The 26,579-nt window shown below is 38.5% G+C and overlaps 1 protein-coding gene across 10 annotated transcripts in view; it reads right to left on the bottom strand.

The window, feature by feature from the left end:
- The window catches only part of MAPKAP1 (MAPK associated protein 1), a 232,163-nt gene that overhangs the window by 180,954 nt on the left and 24,630 nt on the right, over positions 1-26,579 (bottom strand). For 7 of the 10 annotated variants that reach the window (XM_032634561.1, XM_032634555.1, XM_032634559.1 and 4 more), the window contains 3 exons: positions 23,148-23,475; positions 20,595-20,684; positions 8,831-8,979 (listed from right to left, as the gene is read on the bottom strand). In XM_032634561.1, the coding sequence (XP_032490452.1) occupies positions 8,831-8,979; positions 20,595-20,684; positions 23,148-23,406 (498 nt within the window). In that variant the 5' untranslated portion in view covers positions 23,407-23,475. Of the gene's footprint in view, positions 1-8,830; positions 8,980-20,594; positions 20,685-23,147; positions 24,992-26,579 lie in introns of all 10 variants that reach the window. The other 3 variants (XM_032634558.1, XM_032634564.1, XM_032634565.1) reach the window with 3 other exon arrangements.

Below are 26,579 nucleotides of genomic sequence, written 5' to 3'. Positions count from 1 at the left end.
ATACTAGTGAGATCTCCTTGAGCAAGTCACTTTCTCTTTCTGAGTCTCAGTTTCCTCATCTGTAAAATGGAGATAATGCTCCCTCCATCACAGTTTCGTTATGATCAATTAAAAGAGGAAAGTAGCAACATATATGTAGAAGATCAATTCTTTAAGAGTTCAAGTTTTCCCATCTATAACCTTCTACATGTCACTGATGTCAATTACCTCCCAATCACAAAACTATGGAATCTTAAAGCCAAAAGGAATCCAAGAGATCACCTAAGTCAAGTTCCTAATTCTAAACATGCAGAAACTGAGGCTCTGTCAGAGAGATGGGAGGTGCCCTGTCCCAGACTCCATAGTATGGCCAGGGCTAAAACATCTTTCATGTCTGTGTTCTTTCCACCACACAGTCTTCCAGTACTTGAACTCAGGTTTCCATTTTGTAAATATGAATGCCATTAAGAATGAAAATTAAAATCTCTAAGGATCAGAACACCTAGATTCTATGCCCAGCTGGGTGACCCTAAGCTGTCATTTGATATTTCTGGATAGCTGTTTTCAAGATAATAAAATCAGGGCCTAGTACTTTGAGTGACTAGATAATCTCTCCATTGCAAATTATGCAGAATGAGGTGCCCCAGATGAGAAAGCTCAGTATAAAATCCCACCATCCCCAGTCTCCACCACACCTATAAAACAGATTGTCTCCCATGCTTTCCCTGGGGACTCAGTGTTTGATATTCATTCCAACCAGATTTCACCTGCTAATCTTGTAATTAATTAGCCAGGAAGAGGGTAGTACCACAACAGTAATCTCGTTATAACAAAAATATGTCCACGTTTTACCTCTTATTCCCCTAACGTCCAAGAATTACAATCAGTATATTTTCTTAAATGACACCTGACATCTGCCTCACTTAAAATTACTCTCTCATTTTCTCCTCTTAATGGCCTGATGAGCTGGGTGAGGCATCTGAGAGTATAGCCCTGTCTCAGAGAAGAGGTGACCCACTTCTGGGGCGATTCCTTAGCCAAAGTTCCAAAGCTGGCTATGAAGTGCAAGCAAAAAAGAGGCTCCTGCCTCCTAGCCCACTCTCATCTCAGAGACCACTGCCTCAGACGCCCCAAATACAAACCAAACAAACAGGGTGCACCCTATCCCCTCCAAAAGAGAGTATGTGTAGTGTCTTCAAGGACATGGTAACAGGCTATGATCTGTCATCAGTAGGCCCAAACCAGCTCAAGATGGTAACTTCTGCCTCATCCTCGGCCCTCTTTCAGTGCTTCCTAATTCAGGGATGGTATCATCGTCTATTCAGTTCCTCAAGCCAGAATCTGATCTAGAAATCATCCCTGAAACTCCTTTCTCCCCCATTCCCTGCCATATAATCAATCCATCATCAAGTCCTATCACTGTTACCAATTAAATATCTCTTGCATTCATCTACTCCTCCATTTCCAATAAGTAAGCCCAAGTTATCGTCTTTCTTACCTGGACCACTGCAAAATGTTTCTTGATTGGTCTCTCTAGCCTCACAAACCCTTCTCAAGTGTATTCCCTTCAGCAGAGCTTCAGTGATCTTTTCAAAATACAAACCTCATTACCTTCCCTCCTCATTAAACTTGTTCAAGGCTTTCCCATATTCTTAGATTACAGAGGACACTCCTACCAGCCACTTGTGGTCTGCCCCTGCAGTTTCACCTTGCACCACAATCTACCTCACCCTTGGGTCTCCAGTCACACAGCCTTTTCTTCCAGTTCCTCCAAATTTCCAAGCTCCCCCTTGCCTCAGATCCTCTGTATGTTCTTTCTCCTCACACTTCACCTAGCTAGTTCTTAGCCTTCAGCTCTCAGGTCAAGAGGCACCTTCACAAGGATAACCATTTCTGACCCCCCCCAGACTAGGTCAGATGCCCTTACAATAACTCTCTAAAAGCCCCAAGTATCTCTCCCGGAACTTGGTAATTAATTGGCTTTGCTTATATATACTGTGACTGCAATTTTACACTTTGTTTGGTGATTATTTACATAACATCTAACCTCCTGTCAAGAGAGGAAGCTTCATGAGGTCAGAAACCAGATCTGTTTTTGCTCACTACTGTATCCAGATTTTACTTAATAGTGCCTGGCACATAGTAGACCCTCACTAAATAGAAGTAAATGAATGGCAATGTGGTAAAAGGAAACGAATACATCTCTCAGCACTGACCATATGCCAGGCACCTTGCTATGTATGCATTTATAATTTTCATTAAATACTCACAACAACATTTTCTGATAAGTATCATTAACCTCATTTTATAGATATGAAAACAGGCTTAAAGAGGCAAAGTGATTTGCCCAGTATCACACAGCAAGTAAATGGCAAAGTTAGAATTCTAACCCAAGCCTGACAAACATGTTCTTCCCACTGCAAAATTCTGCCTTCCTTTCAAAAGCCTCTGAGTTGATGGTGAATTCTACCTCTGATGGGAGTTTCTAGAAGATGGCTCCACAATCAGAGGAAGCCTCCAGACTGGCAGGGCTCAGAACAAACTGCAGAAATGAGGCCTGGACAGAAAGAGCTCAGAGTGGAATAAGCTAGTTTTAAGAGCTAAGCCTTGAGAATTTAACTTCAGAATAGGATGCTGAAAATGCTTTTTTTTTTTTTTGAAAATGCTTTCTTTTTGTTGTAAGATTCCTATTTAATTCGTTTTGAATACCACCCAGGCAAAAATCCCAAAGTCGGCCCTCAGGATTTTCAGTATAATGTCGAGCAACAGGAAGAGCACTGCATTAGTATAATCCATTATACTAATTAGTAAAATCCATTTTTAGGGCTTCCCTGGTGGCGCAGTGGTTAAGAATCCACCTGCCAATGCAGGGGACATGGGTTCGAGCCCTGGTCCAGGAAGATCCCACATGCCGTGGAGCAACTAAGCCCGTGCGCCACAACTACTGAGCCTACGCTCTAGAGTCTGCGAGCCACAACTACTGAAGCCTGTGCTCTAGAGCCCCTGCTCCGCAACAAGAGAAGCCACCGCAATGAGAAGCCCGCGCACTGCAATGAAGAGTAGCCCCCACTAACCGCAACTAGAGAAAGCCCGTGCGCAGCAACGAAGGCCCAACTCAGCCAAAAATAAATAAATAAATAAATTTATTAAAAAAAAAAAATTAGGGCCGCCTGCCGATGCAGGGGACGCGGGTTCGTGTCCCGGTCTGGGAAGATCCCACATGCCGCGGAGCAGCTGGGCCCGTGAGCCACGGCCGCTGAGCCTGTGCATCCGGAGCCTGTGCTCCACAACGGGAGAGGCCACAACAGTGAGAGGCCCGCGTACCACAAAAAAAAAAAAAAAAGTTGTTAAAAAAATTTTTTTAACACATTTTTAAATTAATGAATTTGGTCCTTTTATTGGTATACCATGGTGTGTAAAACGGTAGTAAATACCTAATATCTTGCTTTAGAACTAGAACAGACTAATAAAAACTGGTCTATAAAAAGGAAGACTAACAAAATACAGTCACAGAGGTAAGTTGCCAAGAAACTAACTGCTGAAATGATGTTGGGACTTTACTATCCTTTACTGAAAAAGGTATGTAAAATAAAGCCAATAGAAAAGTGAGACAAACAGCTCCTAATTCAAAATACAGAGTTACTTTAGATATTCCTTCTCTCTCCCTCTCTGAGACCAATGCAGCCAACTGCATCGGGGTGGGGGGTGGGAGGCGGCAGAAATGTTGGTCAGAGGAAAGAAGCAAGGTCAAAGGCCAGAAGGTCCTTAGGCTCAAGGCCATGCCTCAGCTCAGGCAGCAATAAGCAAAAGCTGTTGTCTAGAAACAACCAGCACTAAGAAGTCCAGGTTATAATTTTTCGGAAAGAGATCCTGAAACTAAAGTAGCTTAACATATTAGAGGGGACCATTCCCACGATAATAGCAAATATTCCAAGTTCAGATGAGGAGCATTTTCCTCTAAAGGCAATTCGCTGACCTTTTCTGAGTTTGCAACATTTCTCAGTGGCTTCACACTTTCTGCAAAGTTTTAAGTGACTTCCTTTGAAGAGAGCTATTTAATGCCAATGATTGTAGAAAACATTTGTTCATAATTATCCAGACATAGACTGGAACAATGCTGGAACAAGAGCAGCATGCAAAAATGTATTTAAGGACTATCATCCCAAAATGCTGCTAAAAGCTATTAACCAGTATGTGTTAATTGCCACAGCATTCATATTAATTTTCACTTCAGGCTCGACACTGTGGAATATTTCCCCTGATACATTTTAAACAAAGTTTAATTTAAGGAACTGCTTCTATCAACACTTATGAAAATTAACAGCCAAGCAATTAGCACTCATGAATTATCCCTTCCCCCATGCTCTCTGCAGCTTCCCTGTTAAAACAGTTTCTAACAGAGAAATGGTTACTTTCTAGCAAGTTAACACAATCAAAGTCACAGTTGTCTGTATGAACTAGCACTGGTTCTGCTTTTTAAAGCACTTGTCAAGGCAAACATGCTCCTTATATTTAGAGTATAATTTAGCTAAGTCAAAACAGTAAAATATTTAACGTTTTACTAAACTGCCAAGCAATTACTAGTATCAAACTACCCTCTCACCTGATGTTTAAAAAATAGCCATTGCAAACAAACAAAAAAAGGAAGTAATTACTTCTCTTAATCTTCCTATTTCAAGTTAAAGGTCAAAACCCCACTGGACTGACTCCCTGGACTTCTACAAGTGGACCACCTTCACTCAGTCTGCTGTACATCTTGTGTAATGATGCTAAAGTCCTAGTTTTAAGAGCACATTTCCTCTCACTCGATCCTGTCAACAATCTAATGAAGTACAAAGGAGAGACAGCATCACTGGCCTGCACCCTTTACAGAGAGAGAAAGAGGCAGAAGTGGGGTATTTGCTGAGCACTTCCTATGTGCTATATCTCAATACTCATCAGGAAGACACACTACCACCAACTCATTCCACGTACGAGGACTGCAGCTTCATGAGGTTAAGTAACTAGCCTGAAGTCATACCACTAAGTGGTGGGATTAGGATTTAAACTCAGACCTTACTACAAAATAGATCTGCTTACAAACTAAATTACACTGCCTCTCCCCATGCTAGGTGCTTTATCCTATTTGATGGTCTCAAATAGCTTTGTTAGGAAGGAACTCTTAATTTCTTTGCATAGGTAAAGAAACTGAGATTCAGTGAGGTGAAAAACCTGACTGAGGTGACACAACTGATAATCAGTACCATTTCTTTGTTAGTAACTGTACTGACTGGAGATGGGTATCTGAACTTCTACTGATGATGATGATAATATTTATAAACTCAGTTTAACCAAAATAGTGATGACGATGTACTAGCTAAAGCTTCTCAAGTGATAAGGCATGGGAAAAGGGCTACTTTTTAAAATAAGACCTCTTTTGAAAAAGGTAGAAAGACAGGGCAGAAATCCACATATTCAGGGGCACTTAAATCAGTGCTGAACGTTTACTGCCTGTCACTCCTTCATCGCTTCAGAGCAACTCCCTGTCACGCCCAACATTTCCCACTTTCAGTGAGATCAGAAGGACTGGCACAGGAATTTTCCTATTGCCTCACCTCTAAAACAGAGGTTGGTTTTGTTAATGAAGCTATTCAGAAGTCCTGTTTTTAACAAGCCCAAAGAATTTAGGCAGATGGCTGAGCCTGGTTTTGCCTTGTCCGGCTAAGCATTCCCTAAAACCACTTGCAATCTGTCCTGGTCTTTTTTCAAATGATCAGTAAACAGAGTTATTAATAACCTATGAATCTAAAACAGTCACGGATAGCATTGCCAATTTGTCAAAAAGATAATATAAACGTAGTAATTAACCTGATCAAAAAACTGTAAAAATTACAATAAAGCATATACCTAAGTACGGCCTTTCCCTCTCGACTACATGCCTTCAAGAAATTATTAACCAACCACAGTTTAAAAAAAATCAAATTATTAACCAGCTACAGGAACCAAAAACTATTTAAAAGTATTCGCTTTAATTTAGTACAATAACTAAGAGATGCTTACCCTTAGAATCACTAAAACCAACAGTTCAGTTTGCACAAATCCTTAAAGATGCCTGCTTACTTACAATGTAACTGTAAAGCCACACCAAAAACAAAATCCTTTTTTCAAATCCAATGCTAGTTTAATCATAAGGAGGATTTCACAGCAGTTAGTCTCTTGAGGAAATAGATAATTAAGTAGTTTTTTAGCATATTTAATTAGACCCCAAACTCTTCCCTGTCCCCTTCTCTCCCCAATTATGTACCATTTGCCCAAGAGACCTAAGTAACTCAGTTAATTATGTAAATAAGGCAAGCGTTATTCCCAAGAAAAGCATTGTGAATATTTGTAGTGGAAAGAACCACATATTTTACTGGCTTTAACAAACCTTTGCAAAAAAAAGGGGGGGGGGACTGTCAAAAATCATGAGAAACTCTTACATTTGAGGCAAGAAACAGGAAGTTCAATGACAAGATGGTGAATCATTAAAACAGGACACTCATTTCACTTCTTAAATATGAGCTGAATAAAAATAAAATAATTCTAAGTTACAACAGTAACAAAAATTTAGTGCTGAACGTCAAATGATTTATGGGAAGAATCAATCTGGAAATTATTAAAGTCGACTCTCACAGAAAAGGCTTTATTATCAAGGGGTTGACATGATCTTAACTCTCGAGGCAGCCATGGTGCTGTTATAACTACTACAATCCCATTATTATGCAATCACAAAATGCTAATTTCATCATTTTGAGGTGTTATTTGAATAGTCATTTTAATTTCTAGGTTACGAAAAGGCCTGACTCAAGTATAATTCTCTATTAATCATTGAGATGTCATTGAATATCATATTGATGCATTTCACAAAGATAGACTAATTTAATATGTACAATACAATATCCTTCAAATATTAAGCCACTTTCATTACACATCTGCCAAATGCATCAATATTAAATAATAGATGAGAACACAGGTTTAACTGTGTTTTAGCAATTGTAATATGTAGGATAATAAAAAAATAGCACTGCATCACAAGACAGACTTATCCATATATAAATCTTTCTTAATCAATTGTGCAGTGGTGACTGGGCCATGCTCACATCCTTTGCTGATTACAAATAGACCTGATATGACAAAAACATCGAGAGTCGTAAGTGTAAACACATATCTAGCAAAAATAATTCCTTTGTGACTGAGGAAATGGCTTCTTTATTTTATTTTTTTATTTCAAGTTAGGTATATATAACAAGCAGAGTTCACAACCTTCTAACAAGGTTAGATTTGGATAATCCTAAGTAATTTATAATAGAATCTAATAGTATAATGAAAATTCTAGAATATAGTATTTTAAAAGATCTGTGCTACTTTGTTGGCATCACAGCATTATCAAATACTAATTACTCCAGCAATTAACTGCATCCTCAAACAATGAGATGATAGGCAATGGAAGCAAATAAATTCTAGCCATGTAACCTAATCCCAATAATAACATCTCACATATCTAAATGAATCGATTGTAGTAGTTAACAAAAAAATCCCCTACAGTCCAACTCACTAGTTTCCAGAGGCTGACATTCCTGTCCCCTAGGGGGACCCTTCCTTCTCTTTGCTGCATTCCACAAGAAGAAACAGGAAAAGGTGGCAGGGGCAGGCTGAAGAGCAGTTCACAGGATACAATCTCTAATTTACTGGAAGTACCTTCTTATGTTTTTTGGAGAAAACTCCTGAGCATATTAGGATTTTATGCTATTTATGCATTTTGTTTCTAGTTTTTGTTCTCCTTCCCCGCCAACATCAATAACCTCATGTGCCAATGTCCATATATGCTTACTTAAACCAATGGAAACATGCTGAATTGTATGAGGTGAAAGTGTTTCAAAGAAAAAAACATCTCCTTGCTCAGATGACAACTGACAGAACCAGCATATAACCAGGACTTGATTATAAAAAGTGCAAACATAAGCAAAGAGCTGTATCTTTATTAATTGCAATGGTGTTGAAATAAGACAAATTGTACACAATCCCTCCAGGCAACAAGCTATCACTCAGCACGCCCACACCACTGCCAGACAGCAAACATAATGGCAATAAATATAAAAATCAACTGCTACTGTCCTGAAAGAAACCCAGCTCAGCTCAGCACAGAGACAAAGAATGGCAGGGAATGGGTAAGAGAGGGTGCTGCACGTATTGATAGAACTATATTCCACCTAAAATAGTGGCCATTTTTCTAAAAGGAAAACAAACACACTTTAATTTAGCAACTGCAAATTGTCAGAACAAACGAAAAAATTAAGTCATCCTGCATAGCCAGTGTCAGACAACAAGATTCAATAAAACACTGACATGCAAAGCAATGTCTTAGAATTCTGAAATGAAGCTCTCACCTCTACAATTTCTGGAGTTATAATCAAGAATCAGACAAGACAACCCAAACCATCTCCCAGAACCACTTTCATGGCTTTCCAAACAGTCAGACCTTGATTAATCACAGCCCAACTAACCCAAACCTTAGGAGAGAAACACTTAGGAGATAAAACAGGAACAGGAACACACACACACACACACACACACACACACACACACACACACACGTATCTTCAGACTGTTTTTGTTTTCATCCTCCCAAATATATTACTATGGAATCCACATTAAGCCCAAATCCACACCTTTTTACACCCTCAGTCTTAGGAAATGTGAGTGACATTCTATATTTACTGAGTCCCTTTTGAAACCCTAAATCTAAATCTAATAAGAAGAGGTTATATAACAACCAACAATAATTCCATCCAACTGAGGTTTTCCCGAAAGGGACAGCTTCACGTTGACTTACCTTGCCATCAAATTTGGAATACTCGTTAAAGGGGTTATTCAGCTGCAGAGGACACTGCTCCAGGCGTACAGATAATATTGACTGCTTTCCAGAATGTGGAGGTTTCTCTTTGAGCGACTTTTTTTCAAATAGTGACTTTAACTCCTGGGCTGTGATACAAGAGGAAGATAAAAACATCTTTGTGATTACAACACAGAGAGATAGCCTGTCCACCTTCCCTAAAAAGTCTTCCTTGGAATCCTGAGGAGGGAGTGTCCAAGACATGTTTAGGTCAGATACGTGCAAAAAGTCTCACATATATGTCTGTGCACTGAAAGAGCAGAGCACTGAAAAACACATAGGTCAGGTTTGTCAACTTAGAAAGACTAGGGTTTAAGGAAGGGGGCAGAAGGCAGACAAGCCAACAGAACAGCCATTTTGTAAGAGTGCCCACAGCTGTGAGACCTCAGATTCAGCCTGGCTTTGCCGCTAGCAGATAGGTGTGTGATACTGGACCATTCACTAAACCTCTTTGGACTTGTCAAACCAGATTATCTTGAAGATCTCTCCTGGCTCTAATATGTGGTTTTGAAGTTCTAGTTCTTCAAGGTCAAGGTCCACCTCTTAATCCTCTCACACTTTCCAATGACACCTAGCACACAATCTGGATGACAAAGATGAGGAGGAGGAAAAGGAGAAAGAGTATTTTTAATAATAATAGTTAACATTTACTGAGCAAACCAATGTATCTCATCTAATCCTCATAACAAGCTTATGAGGTAGATATTTCCATTATCTCAATTCGGTCAACTGGAAACTGAAGCGTAGAATATTTTGATTAGCCCTAGGCCACACAGCCAGTAAGTAGCAGGGCTCAGATTTGCACCCAGACATGGCTCTTAGCCATTAGGCACTAATGAACAAAGTAGACCTTCAATAAATTTTGTTGCATGAATCAATGAATAAAATAATGATTGAAGGAATTCAGATTAAGTTATTAAATCAAAACCTTCAGCACTTATTCATTAGTGAACCAAGACAAGTTAGTTCCATATCTTCTCAAAGATCATTTCATTCTCTCTATTAATCTGAGTGTCATTTAAGGTGATAGCTGGATGATAAGTACATGGGGGTTCATTATACTTTATATTTTGTGATGTTAGAAATTTTCCATACTTTACACTTTAAATGAATCAATCATAGATCTTAAAATGTGCAATAAATAAGTTCAACCCATTCCATTCTTGAGCATAGCCAACTTGAACTGAGATCAAACATAACTGTGAAATAGTCACTTAGAACTTTTTAAAAAGGTAACAAAATTATTTTCAACAAACCAGTGGGGGAACTTTATCAAACGAGTCCTTATAGATTTAAGTGGCAAACCAGGAGAAAAGGATCTAATTCTTTTTTAAAATGTGGCACTTGACTATCCATTCCAGATTCTGAATATATAAGTACATGTGATCAACAGATTAATATGTTAATTATATATTAATACCAACAGATTAATGCACATTTGAAAAAGTTTTAGATTACTATTGAAGTGGTATTTTAAATATTGGAAGTACTATTCTACCTGTACTCTATCAATAATTTTATTGCTACACTTTGGAAAAGAATAATCCTTTATTAAATACCTACTAGGAAAAAGCAAAAACAAAAAACCTACTAGGGGCCAGGAACAATGCCAGGTGTCTTCTCATCCTATCTTCACAATGATCCTGAAAGACAGGTTACCAACAGCTCCGTGAAGAAACTGAGGTGTAGCAAACATAAGTTCCTTATCCAAGTCACTCTACTGTTATCAGTAGGGTTAAGTGTGAAGTGATGATATATTAACTCTTCCATTCTCAGACTAATTCACACTTAGACCTCTCTCCTCAACCTGTGACATTTTCCCACTTCCTCTTTTGCTTCCTACACCACGGAGAAACAGAAACAACCAAAACAGAACTTTTGCATGCTCTCACCTGCACTTCCTCCCACCTTCCCTCCCATCACAACATGGATGAACTGCCTATGCCCTTATCAGATCAGCCCCTCCTCTGTGCACTAGATTCCATCCACTCTTGCCGACTCACGGGCAACAATCAAGCAATTCTCTTCCATCTGGCTTCCATTTTCAATTTTTCCCTCTTATTGGGTCAGTCTCATCAGCATATAGATACTGAAATACTACTCATTAAAAAAAAAAAAATCTCCTGTACTTCCATACTCCCACCCAGTTACTACCCTATTTTTCTGCTCCTCAAAATGGTTGTCTATATTCTTGCTGTCTAATTTTTCTCCTCCCATTCACACAAACCCACTCCAATCAGGCATTCAGGCTCCACCACTTCATCAAAGCACCTTTCAACGAAGTCACCAATGGTTCCCCTGTTGCTAAATCTACTGGTCAATTTTTAATCCTCATCTTACAAGACCTCTTGGTAGCAGTTGACATTTCACTCGTTCCTTTTTGGAATCCTTTTCTTCACTTGCTGTCCAGGCTACTCCTTCTCAGTCTCCTTGCTGATTCTTCCTCCTTTTTCCCTCAAATCTTTGGCATTAGCCAAGGCATAGTGTTTGGGCTTTTTCTTTATGTACATTCACTCCCTCAGTGATCTCATCCAGCCTTACGATTTTTTTTTGTTGTTGTTGTTGTTTTTTTTTTTTGCTGTACGCGGGCCTCTCACTGTTGCGGCCTCTCCCGTTGTGGAGCACAGGCTCCGGATGCGCAGGCCCAGCGGCCATGGCTCACGGGCCCAGCCACTCCGCGGCAGGTGGGATCTTCCCGGACCGGGGCACGAACCCGTGTCCCCTGCATCGGCAGGCGGACTCTCAACCACTGCGCCACCAGGGAAGCCCCAGCCTTACGATTTTATATACCACTTTAGGGAATTCCCTGCTGGTCCAGTGGTTAGGAATCTGGGCTTTCACTGCCGGGGGCCAGGGTTTGATCCCTGGTTGAGGAACTAAGATCCTGCAAGCTGCATGGCAGGGCCAATAAAATAAAATAAATAGGTAAACACCATTTTACAAGAGGCAAAACTAAATTGCAGTGATACAAATCAGAACAATGACTGCCTTTGGGGAGGAGACTAACTAGAAAGAGGCACGAGGGAACTTTTCTGGGGTATAGAAATGCTGTATACTTGACTGGAATGCTAGTTACACAGGTGTATGTTTGGCAAAAGTCATCAAACTGTACATTTAATACCTATACATTTCAATATATGTACAGCATACCTCAATAAAAAAATAAATAAGGGAAAACCTAAATAAATATCCTCTGTATGCTGATAACTTCTAAATGATTATTCCTAGACTCCCTAAAATTATAGATTCAACTTCATATTTCGCACCTCCACTTGGACGTCCAATAGGTATCTCAAACTTTACACGTCTGTAACCAAACTCTTGATCTTCCCCACAAACCCGCCCCTCTCACAATTTTCTTCTCAGTTAATGGCAACTCAATTTTGCCAAGCAAAAAACTTGGGTGTCATTCCAGTTTTCTCTTTCTCGCACATCCTATCCATCAACAGAAACTTAAGAAGATAATCCAGAACCACCTATAGCTACCAAAGCTGGATTATTACCACCACTTTCAAACTGGTCTTGTTTCCACCCTTGCCTCCCCCACCCCAACCCAGACCACTGTCTATTCTCAACACAGCAGCCAATGAGTCTTTTAAAATACAAGTTATAGGGACTTCCCTGGTGATACAGTGGTTAAGACTCCACGCTTCCACTGCAGGGGGCGCGGGTTCGACCCCTGGTCAGGAAACTAAGCTCCCGCATGCTGCCTGGTGCAGCCCAAATTTTTTTTTAATTTTAAAAAAGAAAACAAAAGTTATAAACTTCAGAATAAGAAGAAAATTGATAAAACTGATGACATAAAAATAAAAACTTCCTGGGCTTCCCTGGTGGTGCAGTGGTTGAGAGTCCTCCTGCCGATGCAGGGGACACGGGTTCGTGCCCCGGTCTGGGAAGATCCCACATGCCACGGAGCGGCTGGGCCCGTGAGCCATGGCCGCTGAGCCTGTGCGTCCGGAACCTGTGCTCCTCAACGGGAGAGGCCACAACAGTGAGAGGCCCGCGTACCGCAAAAGAAATAAAAATAAAAACTTCCTAATATATAAAGATTCTCAAAGTAGAGAAGACACTGACCAACAACCCAATAGAAAAATGGACAAGAAGTATATAATATCCACAGAAAAAGAAATTCAAATAGCTCTTTTTTTTTTGTGGTATGCGCCACCAGGGAAGCCCCTCAAAGAGCTCTTAAACAAATGGAAAGATGTTCAACCACATTTCATAATAAGAAATATGCAATTTAAAACTATACTACAAGGGACTTCCCTGGTGGCGCAGTGGTTAAGAATCTGCCTGGCGGGCTTCCCTGGTGGCGCAGTGGTTGAGAGTCCGCCTGCCGATGCGGGGGCACGGGTAGTGCCCTGGTCCAGGAGAATCCCACGTGCCGCGGAGCAGCTGGGCCCATGAGCCATGGCCGCTGAGCCTGCGCGTCCGGAGCCTGTGCTCCGCAGCGGGAGGGGCAGCAGCAGTGAGAGGCCCGAGTACCGCAAAAAAAAAGAATCTGCCTGCCAATGCAGGGGACACAGGTTCAAGCCCTGATCCAGGAAGATCCCACATGCCGCGGAGCAACTAAGCCTGTGCGCCACAACTACTGAGCCTGCACTCTAGAACCCGTGAGCCACAACTATTGAGCCCATGAGCCAAAACTACTGAAGCCCGCACACCTAGAGCCTGGGCTCTGCAACAGAAGAAGCCACCGCAATGAGAAGCTCGCACACCGCAACAAAGAGTAGCCCCGGCTCACCGCAACTAGAGAAAGCCCACGCACCGCAACGAAGACCCAACACAGCCATAAATAAATACATACATATATTAAAAAAAAAAAAACCAAAAAACTATACTATGATACCATTCCACTTCTATCAGGAAATAGACACTCGACACATTACTAGAGGGAATGAAAAACAACAAAATCTCAATAAAGGGGAATGTAACAATGTCAAAGAAAACCATATATTTACCCCTTGGCCCAACAATATCACTCTCAGGCTTCTGATCCTAGAGACACTGGCAAAAAAACAAAACAAAACAAATATGTATGACGCTTTCCACTGCAGTCCCATTTGCAACAGCAAAAGCCTGAAAACTATCAAATATCCCTCAAGGGACTGGTTGGCTAAACTATGGTACAACCACATCATGAAACCTATCTCTATGTATTGCTCCAGAGTAATTCTCAGGATGTGTTGCTAAATGAAAAATGGATTGCATAAAATAGTGTGTATTATGCTACCTTTAACTTAAAAAGAGGGGAATATGAATGTAAATATGCTTATATATATTTGTAAGTGGACAGAAAAGCCAAAACCTTTTTTAAAATGACTATCTAAAAGAGTAGAAGACAAGGAATAAGGCTAGATTTCTCTGGTTTACCTTGTTTTATGTATTTAACTTTACAACCATGTAAATGTTGTGTGTAATTAATAAAGAAAAAGTGCAACCTCTAAAAATAAAAGCAAAATTAAAAATGAACTTAAGTGTAATATTTAGTTGGCAGTTTAACTACAAAGAGAGGAATTATTTTAAGTAACTTTATCATATAGCAATTTGACTGTACATTCCCTATTAGAACATATCAAAAAGACAAAAAAAAATCTTAAACTGTTTTCACTAATCATAATGTTAATAATAACATTGGTATTTCTATTCTGGAACCAAGATTTTCAGCATGAGAAAGGATACATAAACATAAAATCAAAAGTAAAAGTTCCTAAATCTGAATTGGAATTATCAGCATTAACTCACAATGTATTCTCTTTAAAAATTTATTTTTTTCTGAGCTCTACTCCCTGAAAAGGCCTACAAGGAAAACAAAAATCAATCCAGTGAGCCCCCCCTAGAGCTCAGTTGTGGTCTCTTAATGCCATTTACCACTAAAAAGAATCAAGACTCCCTGGAAAAACATCTGATTCCAGATTTGGGGAAGAAAATGTGCAAGATGAACCTGCAACATCCTGTTACACAAGAAAGCAAGGAGACTATGAAAGATTACTGGAATTGTGCCAAAAGAACTTAGCAGCAAATGGGAAGGGACTCACTATACAAAGGGACAATTTCAGCATAAAAAAAGAATAACTGCAATGAACTGAAAAATACAAATTATGCTTAAAAACCCATGAGTGCATAATGATACAAAGGGAAAAAAACCCTCATTGGTCATCTACATGGGATGCTAGGCAACAAACTCTTCATTCTGAAAACAACTGACAAAGGTAAAGAAGCACTTATCCTGCTGTTCTTGTAGGGACTATACCTAAGGATAGCCAAATAATAGATTAGGGAAAGTTCTTTATATAAAACAAGTTGATAAAATTAGAAATCACTATTTCACACCTCTTAATGAAATAATGAATCTAGGTGATACTCATTAATGGCCACTAAAACTATCAGATGAAAAGCTGATGGGAGTAATTTAATAATGGATGGATAAGGCCTGATTCCACCGTCAATCTTGTTACAAAAAACACAGTAAGACATTCCATGTTTCCTAAAATGATGCAATAGGAAATACAGATCAGCATGTACACAGTGTTCTTACCAAAAATCAACTTCAATCTGAGCAATTCTGTAGATCTAACCACCAGTTTATAGGAAATAAAGAGGACAGAGGAACATATTAAACATGGGGATATGATTAGCAAAAGCCAGAATGTAGCAAATACTATGGGACAAAATGACCCAGTTTCTTCAACTAATAAATTACAAGAATAAAAAGTGAAAGAGAATCTATAGATTAAAAAGGAAATGAGACATATTGCCCAAAAGTAAGGTGTGGACCTTAGATCTAGACCTGAACAAACAAAATGGGGGGGGGGGGACAGAAAAAAAAATTGAGACAATCAGGAAAATATTTGATAATAATAAAGAATTCCTGCTAATTTTTGGAGGATAGTGGTAGAGCAGTTTTATTACATGTTAAAAAACACACAGGGCTTCCCTGGTGGCGCAGTGGTTAAGAATCCGCCTGCCAATGCAAGGGACACAGGTTTGAGCCCTAGTCCGGGAAGATCCCACATGCCACGGAGCAACTAAGCCTGTGTGCCACAACTACTGAGCCTGTGCTCTAGAGCCCGTGAGCCACAACTACTGAGCCTGCATGCCAAAGCCACGTGCCTAGAGCCTGTGCTCCACAACAAGAGAAGCCACCGCAATGAGAAGCCCACGCACCACAACGAAGAGTAGCCCCCGCTCGCCGCAACTAGAGAAAGCCTGCACACAGCAACGAAGGCCCAATGCAGCCAAAAATAAAATAAATAATAAATAAATAAACACATAAGTATTTAGGTATGCAATTATATGATAGCTAGGATTTGCTTAAAAATAATCTGGGAGGGGAGGGGAGGTGAATGTCTAAATGACACAAGACGAAACATATATTGCTAACTGCTGAAGCTGGGTGATGGGCACGTGGGGTTCATGACACCATTCTCTCTACTTTTGTGTATGTTTGAAATTTTTTTTTCTTTGTTTTTGTGTTTGAAAAATTTTATAATAAATAGTTGTTTTAAATGAAATTCAAGCTAGGAAAAAAAAAAGTAAGTCACACATTATATCAGTACTCTGATCAAATCACCTCACCCAGGGTCCTTATAGGACTGTGCATGATCAGGTCTCCCACTACTTACTTCTCTGACCTCACTCCTTCCCTTGCTTATTCTACTCTAACCAACAAGCATCCTTCCTTGCTTTTTCTTGAGTACATCAGTCACACTTCTGCCACAGAACCTTTGCACTTGCTGTTCCCTCATCTTAGAACACTCATCTCCCAGTATCTGCCTGGCTCACTCCTTCACTTCCTTCAGATCTCTGCTCATCCACCACCTTCCTAATGAGACCTTCCCTGATCACCCTATATAAAACAGCACAATCCCATGCCTAGCATTCCTTACCGACCGTAGTTGGGGGATATTGTTTTCTATGCCACTTCTCCCATTCTGACACCTGACCTCCTATGTTCGTTTAAATGCCTTTCTCCCCAACAACCTCCACGAGGGGAGGCACTTTGTCTTGTTCACTGCTCTACCTTCTAGACCTATAATAGTGCATAACTGCCTTTGCATACTGTGGGAGCTAAATAAATACTTGTTGAATGAATAACTCTGGATCAGAAAAGCAGAGAAAGTAGTTGTGGGGATAGGGAGCAGAATGGGAGGAGGAAGGAGAGAGCAGATGGTCACAGAAAAGCAGAGATAAGATTGGAAAAGGTCACAGAGCCCTTCTTCCTGGTTCTAAGCCATTCATAAGACAAAGCTATACTTCTTGAGTTGCTCAACTTCAAGCTGCTCTTCAACTTTGACTTCACTTGCTTTTCATTATTTTCAACTGAAAGTTTTTAATATAGAAGCTTTGGTACCTTTCCCAAACATTGGCTGTAGCTGACACACAGAGAAAGAAAGGTACAAGGGAACCCCAAAGACTCCTCGATATTCAAAGCTCCAGGAGCAGCTCCTTTCTGCCTATGGTATGGGAGAGAATGGAGCACAGTGGAGAGACTACAGTGTTTGGGATCAGATTGGCCAGGAGAAGAATTCTGACTTTGTAACTACTTGTAAGTAAGTAACTTGGGAAAGTTAGTTAGCGCCTCTGTCCTCCAGTTTTCTCACCAATAATACTGAAATATTAACAGCTAATTTGCTCTGCTTGCATGAAGATGAAGTAAAGTTAGTGGCTGGCATATTATGATCCAGTGGTGCTCAGAGCTGGTTACCCATCAGAATCACCCAGTGAGCTTCTGAAAAATATAGATTTGTGGACCCCAACCTCTACCTACTGAACCAGGAATTACACAGACAGGGCCTAGAAATGTATATAGAATGTCATCATAACATGTACTTTTGGATGCATTTCTGACTTTTATACAGCCATTGTATCTGGGAACTGTTGTCTTAAGAAACCAATAATAGAAGTTATAGTAAGAAAATTTCAGGAATATTCATAAATAACTGATAAAAACTACATTACTGTTTTTATTTAACTTCACATGTAAATAGCCTTGAATTCCAATTAGACTTCAAATTTCTTAAGGACAGGAATCATGTATTCCCCAAAGCACCTAGCACAGAATTACTACGCACACAGAAGTTGTAGAAGAAATACTTGTTAAATGACTCAATAAATAAGAATAATAACCAATTTTGTAAATAATATACCAATACCATTTTAAAACAATAAAATTAAAAATACTAGTCTTTGATTTGAGATTATTCCTGACAAAGCTGTCTTCCAATGACATCGCCTTCACATTTATCCGTGCAGTTTTAGTTACAGAAATACTAAAAGAATCTTACTATAAGGTATTACATTTACCATGTGGTCTCGTGGCATATGGGTCAGTAGGTTCATAAAGAACTTCGAGGTATGGACCAGATGGTTTCTAAGATCCCTTCTAACTCCTCTATGAAAAGGAAGCATTTAGGCAGTGTCTTAAAGAATAAACTGGATGTAGCAGATAGAATAAGTGTGGAAAAAGAACATTCCATGGGAGGTCATCATATTCATAAAGATGATTCTTCTATTGGGAAATGAAATAAAACAAAGATAAAAAACAGATGAAAGTATTTTTCACAAAATGTAATTAGCAGAAAAAGAATAAGGAAATGAATGAATGATTACCTAAGCCAAAATTCCCAATTGATATCAAAATGATTTGGTGGTGGCATTTCTTGCCAAAAGAGAGTATGTATTTGAGAGATGTGTGAAAATAGAATGGCTGATCCATTTGCCAGGTAGATGTTTAGTGGACTGCGAACTCCACTTTTCTAACACATTTCAGGATAACCAGAGTGCCAGTCTGTGGTAATGACAGAACCGAGCTTAACAGAAAATTCAAAGGCATTCTTTTGTGCATTGACAAGGTTCACTCTAACCATCAAGAGTAACCACCAGGCAGGCTATTGGTCTGGCCAGAATCAAGGTCAACATCTCAAAGCATGGGCAGGCACATTAAGGAGCTCTTCTAGAAATAAGATCACAGTGTCAATTACTGAAATCTCTGAGACAGAAATAAAGGGAAGGAAACTGAGGGAGAGAGACGCAGATATACATAATGGACAGTGTGGTTAAAATGAAAGCCAACAGGGGACTATTTGTTTCTCCAGCACATTCTGAACAAAAGTTAAAGTGGATTAGACTTTAAGGAGTGGGCGGGGAAGTACCAAAACTTATTAGATGCATCAAAATTTAAGTTGAAGAAATTACTTCTCACATTGTGAAAGGGGTTAATGAAGATACATTTGAGATGCTCTACTCTATTTATTAATTTATTTATTTATGATCATTTTAAGATATGGAAGTGAAGAAGGCAAAACAAAGGGTAGCTGGAGTGATGGGCTTATTAAACTGGCTCTGAATTCATTAAGGAGAGATAAATAGGAAAAACATTAAGACATACAAAAATATTGAAGAAAGTAGACAAAATAAATGATATAAGGGTTTTCCAGTTTATGCTAAATATAACGGAGAGAAGTATTAACTAGATCAACAGAAAAGGCCAGCCTGGAGAGATTTTTAAAGTACCAAGAGCAAAACTAAAAAGACATTCAAGAAGAACTATAGGAAGTCACGGAAGTGAGATACAAAAAAGAGAAAGAAGTGGATTTCTCATTCTAAGCAGTCGTTATTTAGAAGCAATCATTAAGAAAATCATACCCATTGAACACTCCTGGGTTTACAATTATAGTAGGAGAAAGCAATAACCACTTTATATGACATGGTTTAGCAGAAAGAGATTGGCCTTTAGGTGCAGACAGTGCTAGATACAAAACATGGCTCTACTGCACCACCACTTCCTAGCCTTGTAACTTTAGCAAGTTAAGCCTCTGTGACCCTCTGTTTCGTCTGTTAACGACAGCAATGATACCTACACCTTATAAGACCACTGCACTGGAGGTAATGCACATAAGGTACTTACCACAGCACTAGGTAGGTGCTGCTGTTAAAATGATAATCATTAATATTACTGGTTTCATAAATATTATGTAGCAAAGGAGTCAGTCAACGAAAATTGATTGGACATATATTATATGCCAGAGTGGTAGTGGGAGGTGCTAAGAAGATATAAAAGACAACTGCAGACATTTATTTCAAAGGAAGAAAAAAAAAAGTCTAGGAAACATGATAAAACATTAGAAAATATTTTAATAGCATTCTATTTTGTACTTTCTTAAAAAGTCTTCTCTCCTTGCTGAGATTGAAGCTTTGAAAATATATAAGACAGCCAGCTTTCTAATGTATCAATACATACCACATGAACACATACTGCAAATGCTAATACCAGCAACATAATGGTCTGTAAGCTAAAGGAAAAGAATTAGCATATATGCAAAAACGATTGTTACTGGGGCTAATGAGGCAAGGGCAAGTCTAGGTTAGAACTGCCAGGTGGGATCTACAATCCAGAGGCCCATCCAAATCATAGGTACACCTTGGCTCTAAGAACAAGGTACTAGTACAACAGTTTCTACAAAATATGCCCTGTACTCATCAATTCTTGTGATCCAGGAGAAGGAGTGGCCAAAAATACAAGACCTAAAGAACACACAGCTTCAGCAGGCCAAGGCACCCAAGTGAAAGAGTTCAAAGCTTAAAACACAGAGGTATCTGCCTAGAGGATTTAAAAGGATGAATTAAAATTAAAAGCTCTTATATAATAATATAAACTAAATATATAAATCTCAAATTAACAATTAAAATTATTTCAATTTACCTGATTGCTTAGAATTTCTTTCTTTCCACTGAATATTTTTGCATTTGATCTGGTTTTGTCTCTCTTTTCGGAGTCGTTCTAATCTTTGAGCTTGAAAAGAAATATTATAACTATAAGTTTGTCAATGAAAGTTTACTATAAACAAAGACATAATTAACTATCTTTATATGAATAAAGATGTTTTATATTGCATATGTAGGGAAAAAGTCATAAAATTTTAAAGGTGGCACCCCTGAAAAGCAAATACCAACAAAAACATGAAAATATTCTTGATTTATAATTGAAATTAGAGGATATAAAACATTAATAGAGATCATAAAGATAGTATTAACATGGAAGAGAATAATAAAATGTGAAAACTTCTGTGATTAATATGACATTTCATTATATAAATCATTAATAACGGTCTTAAAGGAATTTTAATGCACAAATGAACTGAAGTGAATATTACATTACAGGAATAAAATTACTGTTATGAATTACTCTACCCGTTTCAAAAATTAAAGATAAATGAACTCAGACTAGACTATTAAAGTTTTAAATATAAAATCCTTTATCTAAAAATCATGAAAATTATAAAATGTCAAAGCTATATAAATTAGCATAGCTTTCCTTCAGTGGGCTGAAACAGTTTATAGGTAGTAAAATAAATGATTTGTATCTTTGTAACATTAGTCAAATCTTAAAAAGAACAATTTTTCTTATACAAAATTTTAAGATATGCTGAAAGGATTAAAAAGTAAATTCCCTGGTTGCTAAGATACCTCACAATCCTAATTAATTATTAGCATCCAAGTACTAGCTTAAGAAATTCCAACAACAATAACAAAAGCATCATCTAAAATTGTGCATTTGTGATTATATTACCACTGGCTGATCAACCTTCAAAAGTCAGTGAACTGATCTTTTAAAGAAGTACTGTCCAGCATATATTAACAACTGCTGCACACGGGGACTACAATGGAAAAGAAAGTCACAACTGATGTCACCTCTCCAAATTAGTTTCCTCTTGCTAATCTTCAACTTCCTATCCTGGCACAACGCTAATACAATAAATAAATAAAATAAAGTTTTCTTGCAACCATTTCCAAGATAGGAAAGCTTACATTCCTGCCTTAGCCCTGTGGTAGGGAAACACTGAAACTAATCTTGCCAGAAAATTAAACTATGCTGGCAAAAGCATTCTGACAATGTCACTATATCTAACCAAATTCCACGGAAGAAAAATACATTCAATTGCAATTAATAAATGTGAAGGGTACAGCAAAGTAATATAATCATAAAGCTCTCAATTTAGTGGCATTCTCCTACTGAAATCCATTCAACCTGTCATAAAAGATATCATCTCAATAACTTGCAAGGAAGTCAGTTTCAACTAGAGAACCGAGAATCAATGGTTCTAAATTATATTCAAACCTTCACTCAAATCCTATTTTGATAAAAGTTCCTTTAGATACTGGGAAATGCTATTAATTATTTTCATCACAAGAGCAAATTATTCTTTGTAGATGTCACAGAATGCTGAATTCTGAACCAAAACCTTAACATGCTTTGCACTGTGAATTGTATCCTGCTCTACCTGCAGTACTCCTTTACATACATTTTACATTTGGACTGTGAAAATAAACATATAAATATTTTCAATGTTCTACTATATATCCTGCCATTACTTTTCCTGGGAGTTAGCAGGTTATTGCTACTGATTAGGAGATTATATTTTTTGATTGTCTAAAAAAAATATTTTGTAGAATACCCTGTCATATTTGAACAACTAGATTATAAAGTCTAAATAATTTATTTAAGTAAAGGACTTGGTTTATCACATTGCCCTTGAAATGCTCCCAAAAAACTTAAGCTGGAAAAGGGGAATGATAAGTGTTTCAAAGCTAACGACTAAACAGATATATGCTAAAGTTGAGCATTTTCAAGCCACAATTATCAAAGGGTAGAGATCAACTAAATAAAGGTAATGTATCAAAAACAGGGGCATCTTTTCTAATCTCACACCCAGTGTAGGAATTCCTACTAAAAGCAGGCCTAACAAATATTCAGTAGTCTCCCTCCGAACCCCATACCCCGCTACAATTCCTCCAGGGCAAGAACTGTCTCAGGCAGCAGCACCCTTGGCTGGTCAGCTCTCTGTATTAAAGTTTCTTTATCATGTCAACCTGAAATCTGCCTCCAGGTAGTTTGTCTACTGGGAATAATGTTGCTTTGTGAAGATACACAAAACAGTCCACTTCCCTCTCTACAGTCACTTTTTAGAAACAGAACGCTTCTCTCATAGCCAACTTTTTCACCTATTCTTCCTCTGTCTGCTTCCTTATCCCTCTTCTGTCTACCTCCTTCTAACAGCATCACTCCAGAGACTCTCTCCATTCACAGTCGCAGAGATGGAGAGATTGCTTAGACTCACTGTTAGTGTAATACACGCACATTCCTGTTAATGCACAGTAACTTTCCCCATTAAACCCATGCCAACATTATGCATTATTCTATAAGATTGTTTACTGATTTAAAGCTCAGAAGACATGACTAAAAGGCAATGTTTACCTGTATTTGAGCGTCTTCTAATACCAAAGTCCCAACTTGAGGTAATATCGACTGACTGGGCATATACATAGCCCTGAGTCTCACCATTGCTTCCCTGAATTTCTGACCCACTGTCTCCAGGCATTGAAGGAGGATGAATCTTCTCTAGGTCAACATCATGATCAATGAGAACCATCTCACACATTCCTGTGTCATCACTGGTCACATGTGACTGTCGAATATGAGCTAGAATGATAGTTGGATTGTCCAAGAAGGCCATCCTTTCTGTGGGCCAATTTCCTTAAAAGGCTATTTTCTTCTCTTCATATTGTTTCACGGGCTCACCTACCTAGAAACACGATGTACACAGCAACATTTAAGAATAAGGCAGAAAATGACTGAATCATTTTTCAAACAAATTCAATGTGGTAAAATGCTACCTTGAAAATCAACATTTGTCCCTGTAGCTAGGAGCTTAAAAGGATTAAGTCCAAGCTGAAAGGAAATCCTTATAAGCTCTAGGGGCTACCACTCTAGTCAATGAGATCTCCATGGTATCAGAGAAGATGGCTTACTCTTTTACAAAACAAGTAACAGTAACTCCTTAGGCCATTCAAAGTACATAACCACTGTTAAAACAATAAATTTTCCTTTCTTTCTCCCTTCATTCCCATGCAGTCTTCTCATTACTTTATAAGGTCATGGGGAACAAGCTGTATTTTCCTCAAATGATGTGCTAAAGCATGAAACTGTATTTCAGTTTACATTTCCCCCTCCTGCCATATGGTTGTGAAATGTCTAAAAGGGCACAGACAATGCTTCCTGAGTTACCAGGAATTTTACAAAAACGGACCACCAAAGTAATTTTGTTCAATAAATACATTTTCTTTCCTTCTGATTTAAGATAGTATTGTGCTTTTAAAATAAAACTTATTAATCAAACTTGTCGGCTACCAGATTAATTTCTTATTTTAGAAACCTAATTATAAGAACTGCTTCCTGAATCCTGTTAAAACTGTAACAATGTTTATTCTGGGAACAAAATGGTACCTCCTCAGTTAAATGGGAATACTCAACAAAGAAAATATTACAGAATAGTAGTTAGGAACCTAAGGGCCTATAGGCAGAACTGGGTTCAAATCCTGGCCCTATCACTTGCTAGCTATGTGATCTTGGTCAAAATAATTTTAACCTCAGTGAGCCTGTTTTCTTTCTTCATTTGTGAAATGGGGATTGCAGGGAAGAAAGGATATATAGAAGATTAGGTAGGTAAAATGCTCAAAAGAACAGCTGGTACGTAATTTAAAATTAGCTGTTATTAGTAATGATGATGCTGATGGTAAAAATATCATTACCAACTTCAGTTTTCAATTCTTGTTTAAAATAATCCTAAAATATATCAACAATTTATCCTTCTATTGTTAAGTTCACAGCAGGTAAAATAAGTGCGTGCTTCCTTTGTAACAGAGGACTCTGCAGGTCATCTGGGTTACCTTCCTGCTCCTCTAAAACCATTATGAAGTGCAAGGAATGTGAACGGTAGACTGAGTATGTTCCTAGGAACAGTCCTAGAAGATATTTATTTTTAGAAAGACCTAGAACACCAGATTTTCTTGTCATTTGTTTCTTCTAGAAATGGAACATAGGGGGAAACCTAGTTAAAAAATCATTATAGCTGGGCCTCCCTGGTGGCGCAGTGGTTGAGGGTCCGCCTGCCGATGCAGGGGACATGGGTTCGTGCCCCGGTCCAGGAAGATCCCACATGTCGCGGAGCGGCTGGGCCCGTGGGCCATGGCCGCTGGGTCTGCGCATCCAGAGCCTGTGCTCTGCAGTGGGAGAGGCCGCAGCAGAGAGAGGCCCGCATACTGAAAAAAAAAAAAAAAAAAAAAAAAAAAGTAAAAAATCATTATAGCTAACTGAAGTTTTTAAATTTTTTGTCTGGCAACATATCCTTCTATTAACCTCACCTGGTGGATCTTAAAGATACTGAGATTAAGAGTAAGTTTGACTAAGGAGCATCTCTGATCAAGTGAATTACATTAATTTTCATTTTTTCCCTTAAATATTCACTAAGTACTTATTTTACACTGAAGCTAATAGGAAATGCAAAGGTGAGTAAGGTATGCCTGAGTCAAAAAGTTTATACCCTAATATAGACTTAGTATATTTCCTAATATCATGGGATTCTTCTAAGTGTCAAATATCTGAGACATTTAGTTGCAGAAACAATAATGTCAGCCCACCACTTTAAGTGTATTAATCAGAAAAAAATTACAGAAATAAAGGGAAGCATTTAAGTTTCACTTGTAAAAATAAGTTCTTATATAACCACAAAGACGTATACAACCATAGATTTAGTCATGACAATATTTGTTTTGTAACAGAACCATGGAATCACAGATCAACAGATCTACAAACATCTTTGTAGCAATCACGACAAGCATCTTCCCCATGAAAGTGAGGCAACTAGGCACCAGCATAGGGGCAGGTGTTTTCAACTTCATATTGATTAGTTCTCCCCTGCAAAAACAAGGGCTTTCAGTGAGAAGCCACATATTTAATGGGTGTCTGGCACCAAAAAGTCAAAGGACAAAGCGGCAAAACTATACTGGGGTACCTTCAACAGAATCTTTTTCAGGAAAATGAACCTGTTCCATCACCTCTTATGAAGAAAAGTTATGGGCAAACACTTCTGAAGGCACATACCAACTCCCTAACTATCCTAACAGAACAGAAGCCCCCAAAACGCCCTAACATGAGCAGATGCCTTCTCTATTAGTACACTATGACTTCATACAGTGAGGAATCACTCAACAAATATTATTCACTTCCAGTTCTGACAGGGAACTCCCACAGGGCTGCCCTGGGAAACATGTTTTCCACCTCCTATGATGTACTTGAGGATTCAGACTGGAAGTTCCACAAGGACAGGGGCCATAATACCATATCCTTTCTGGCAACAAAGAATCTTACACACAGCTGGAATTCAATAAATGTTGCTATCTGACTTCCAAGGACTACACAATTTTGTTTCAGAGATAAGTCATATATGAGCATGTCGTGTGTAGGTGTGATTATAAAGAAAGAATTGCTTTTTAAAAAAATTAATACAGGCACAAGAGCTTCTCTACAATGTGCCCTTCAAAACTGTCACCCTTCAAAATTGTCACTATCAACTTATGCCAAAACTACTTTTCACAACCAAAAGAATACGTTTTAAATCACTTGGACAGTAGCAAATTATCATTTGAAGGTAGATTTGATTTCTAAAACAAAGATATTCCAAACAGACAAAAAAGCAAGTTATTTTCTCTGATCAGTTGTGCAAAGGTCAAAGATCTTTAAAACCAAATGCTGGCAGGGGTTCAGAGAAATGGGCACTCTTGTGCACTATAAGAGGAAATGAAAATTGGGACTTTTTAGAGGGTAATTTGGTAGTATATATCAAAGTGT

The sequence above is a fragment of the Phocoena sinus genome, chromosome 6 (genome assembly GCF_008692025.1).
Source record: "Phocoena sinus isolate mPhoSin1 chromosome 6, mPhoSin1.pri, whole genome shotgun sequence".
Lineage (NCBI taxonomy): Eukaryota > Metazoa > Chordata > Mammalia > Artiodactyla > Phocoenidae > Phocoena > Phocoena sinus.
The sequence above is the reverse complement of the archived record's forward strand: the minus strand, read 5'-3'. Positions and strand labels throughout refer to the sequence as shown.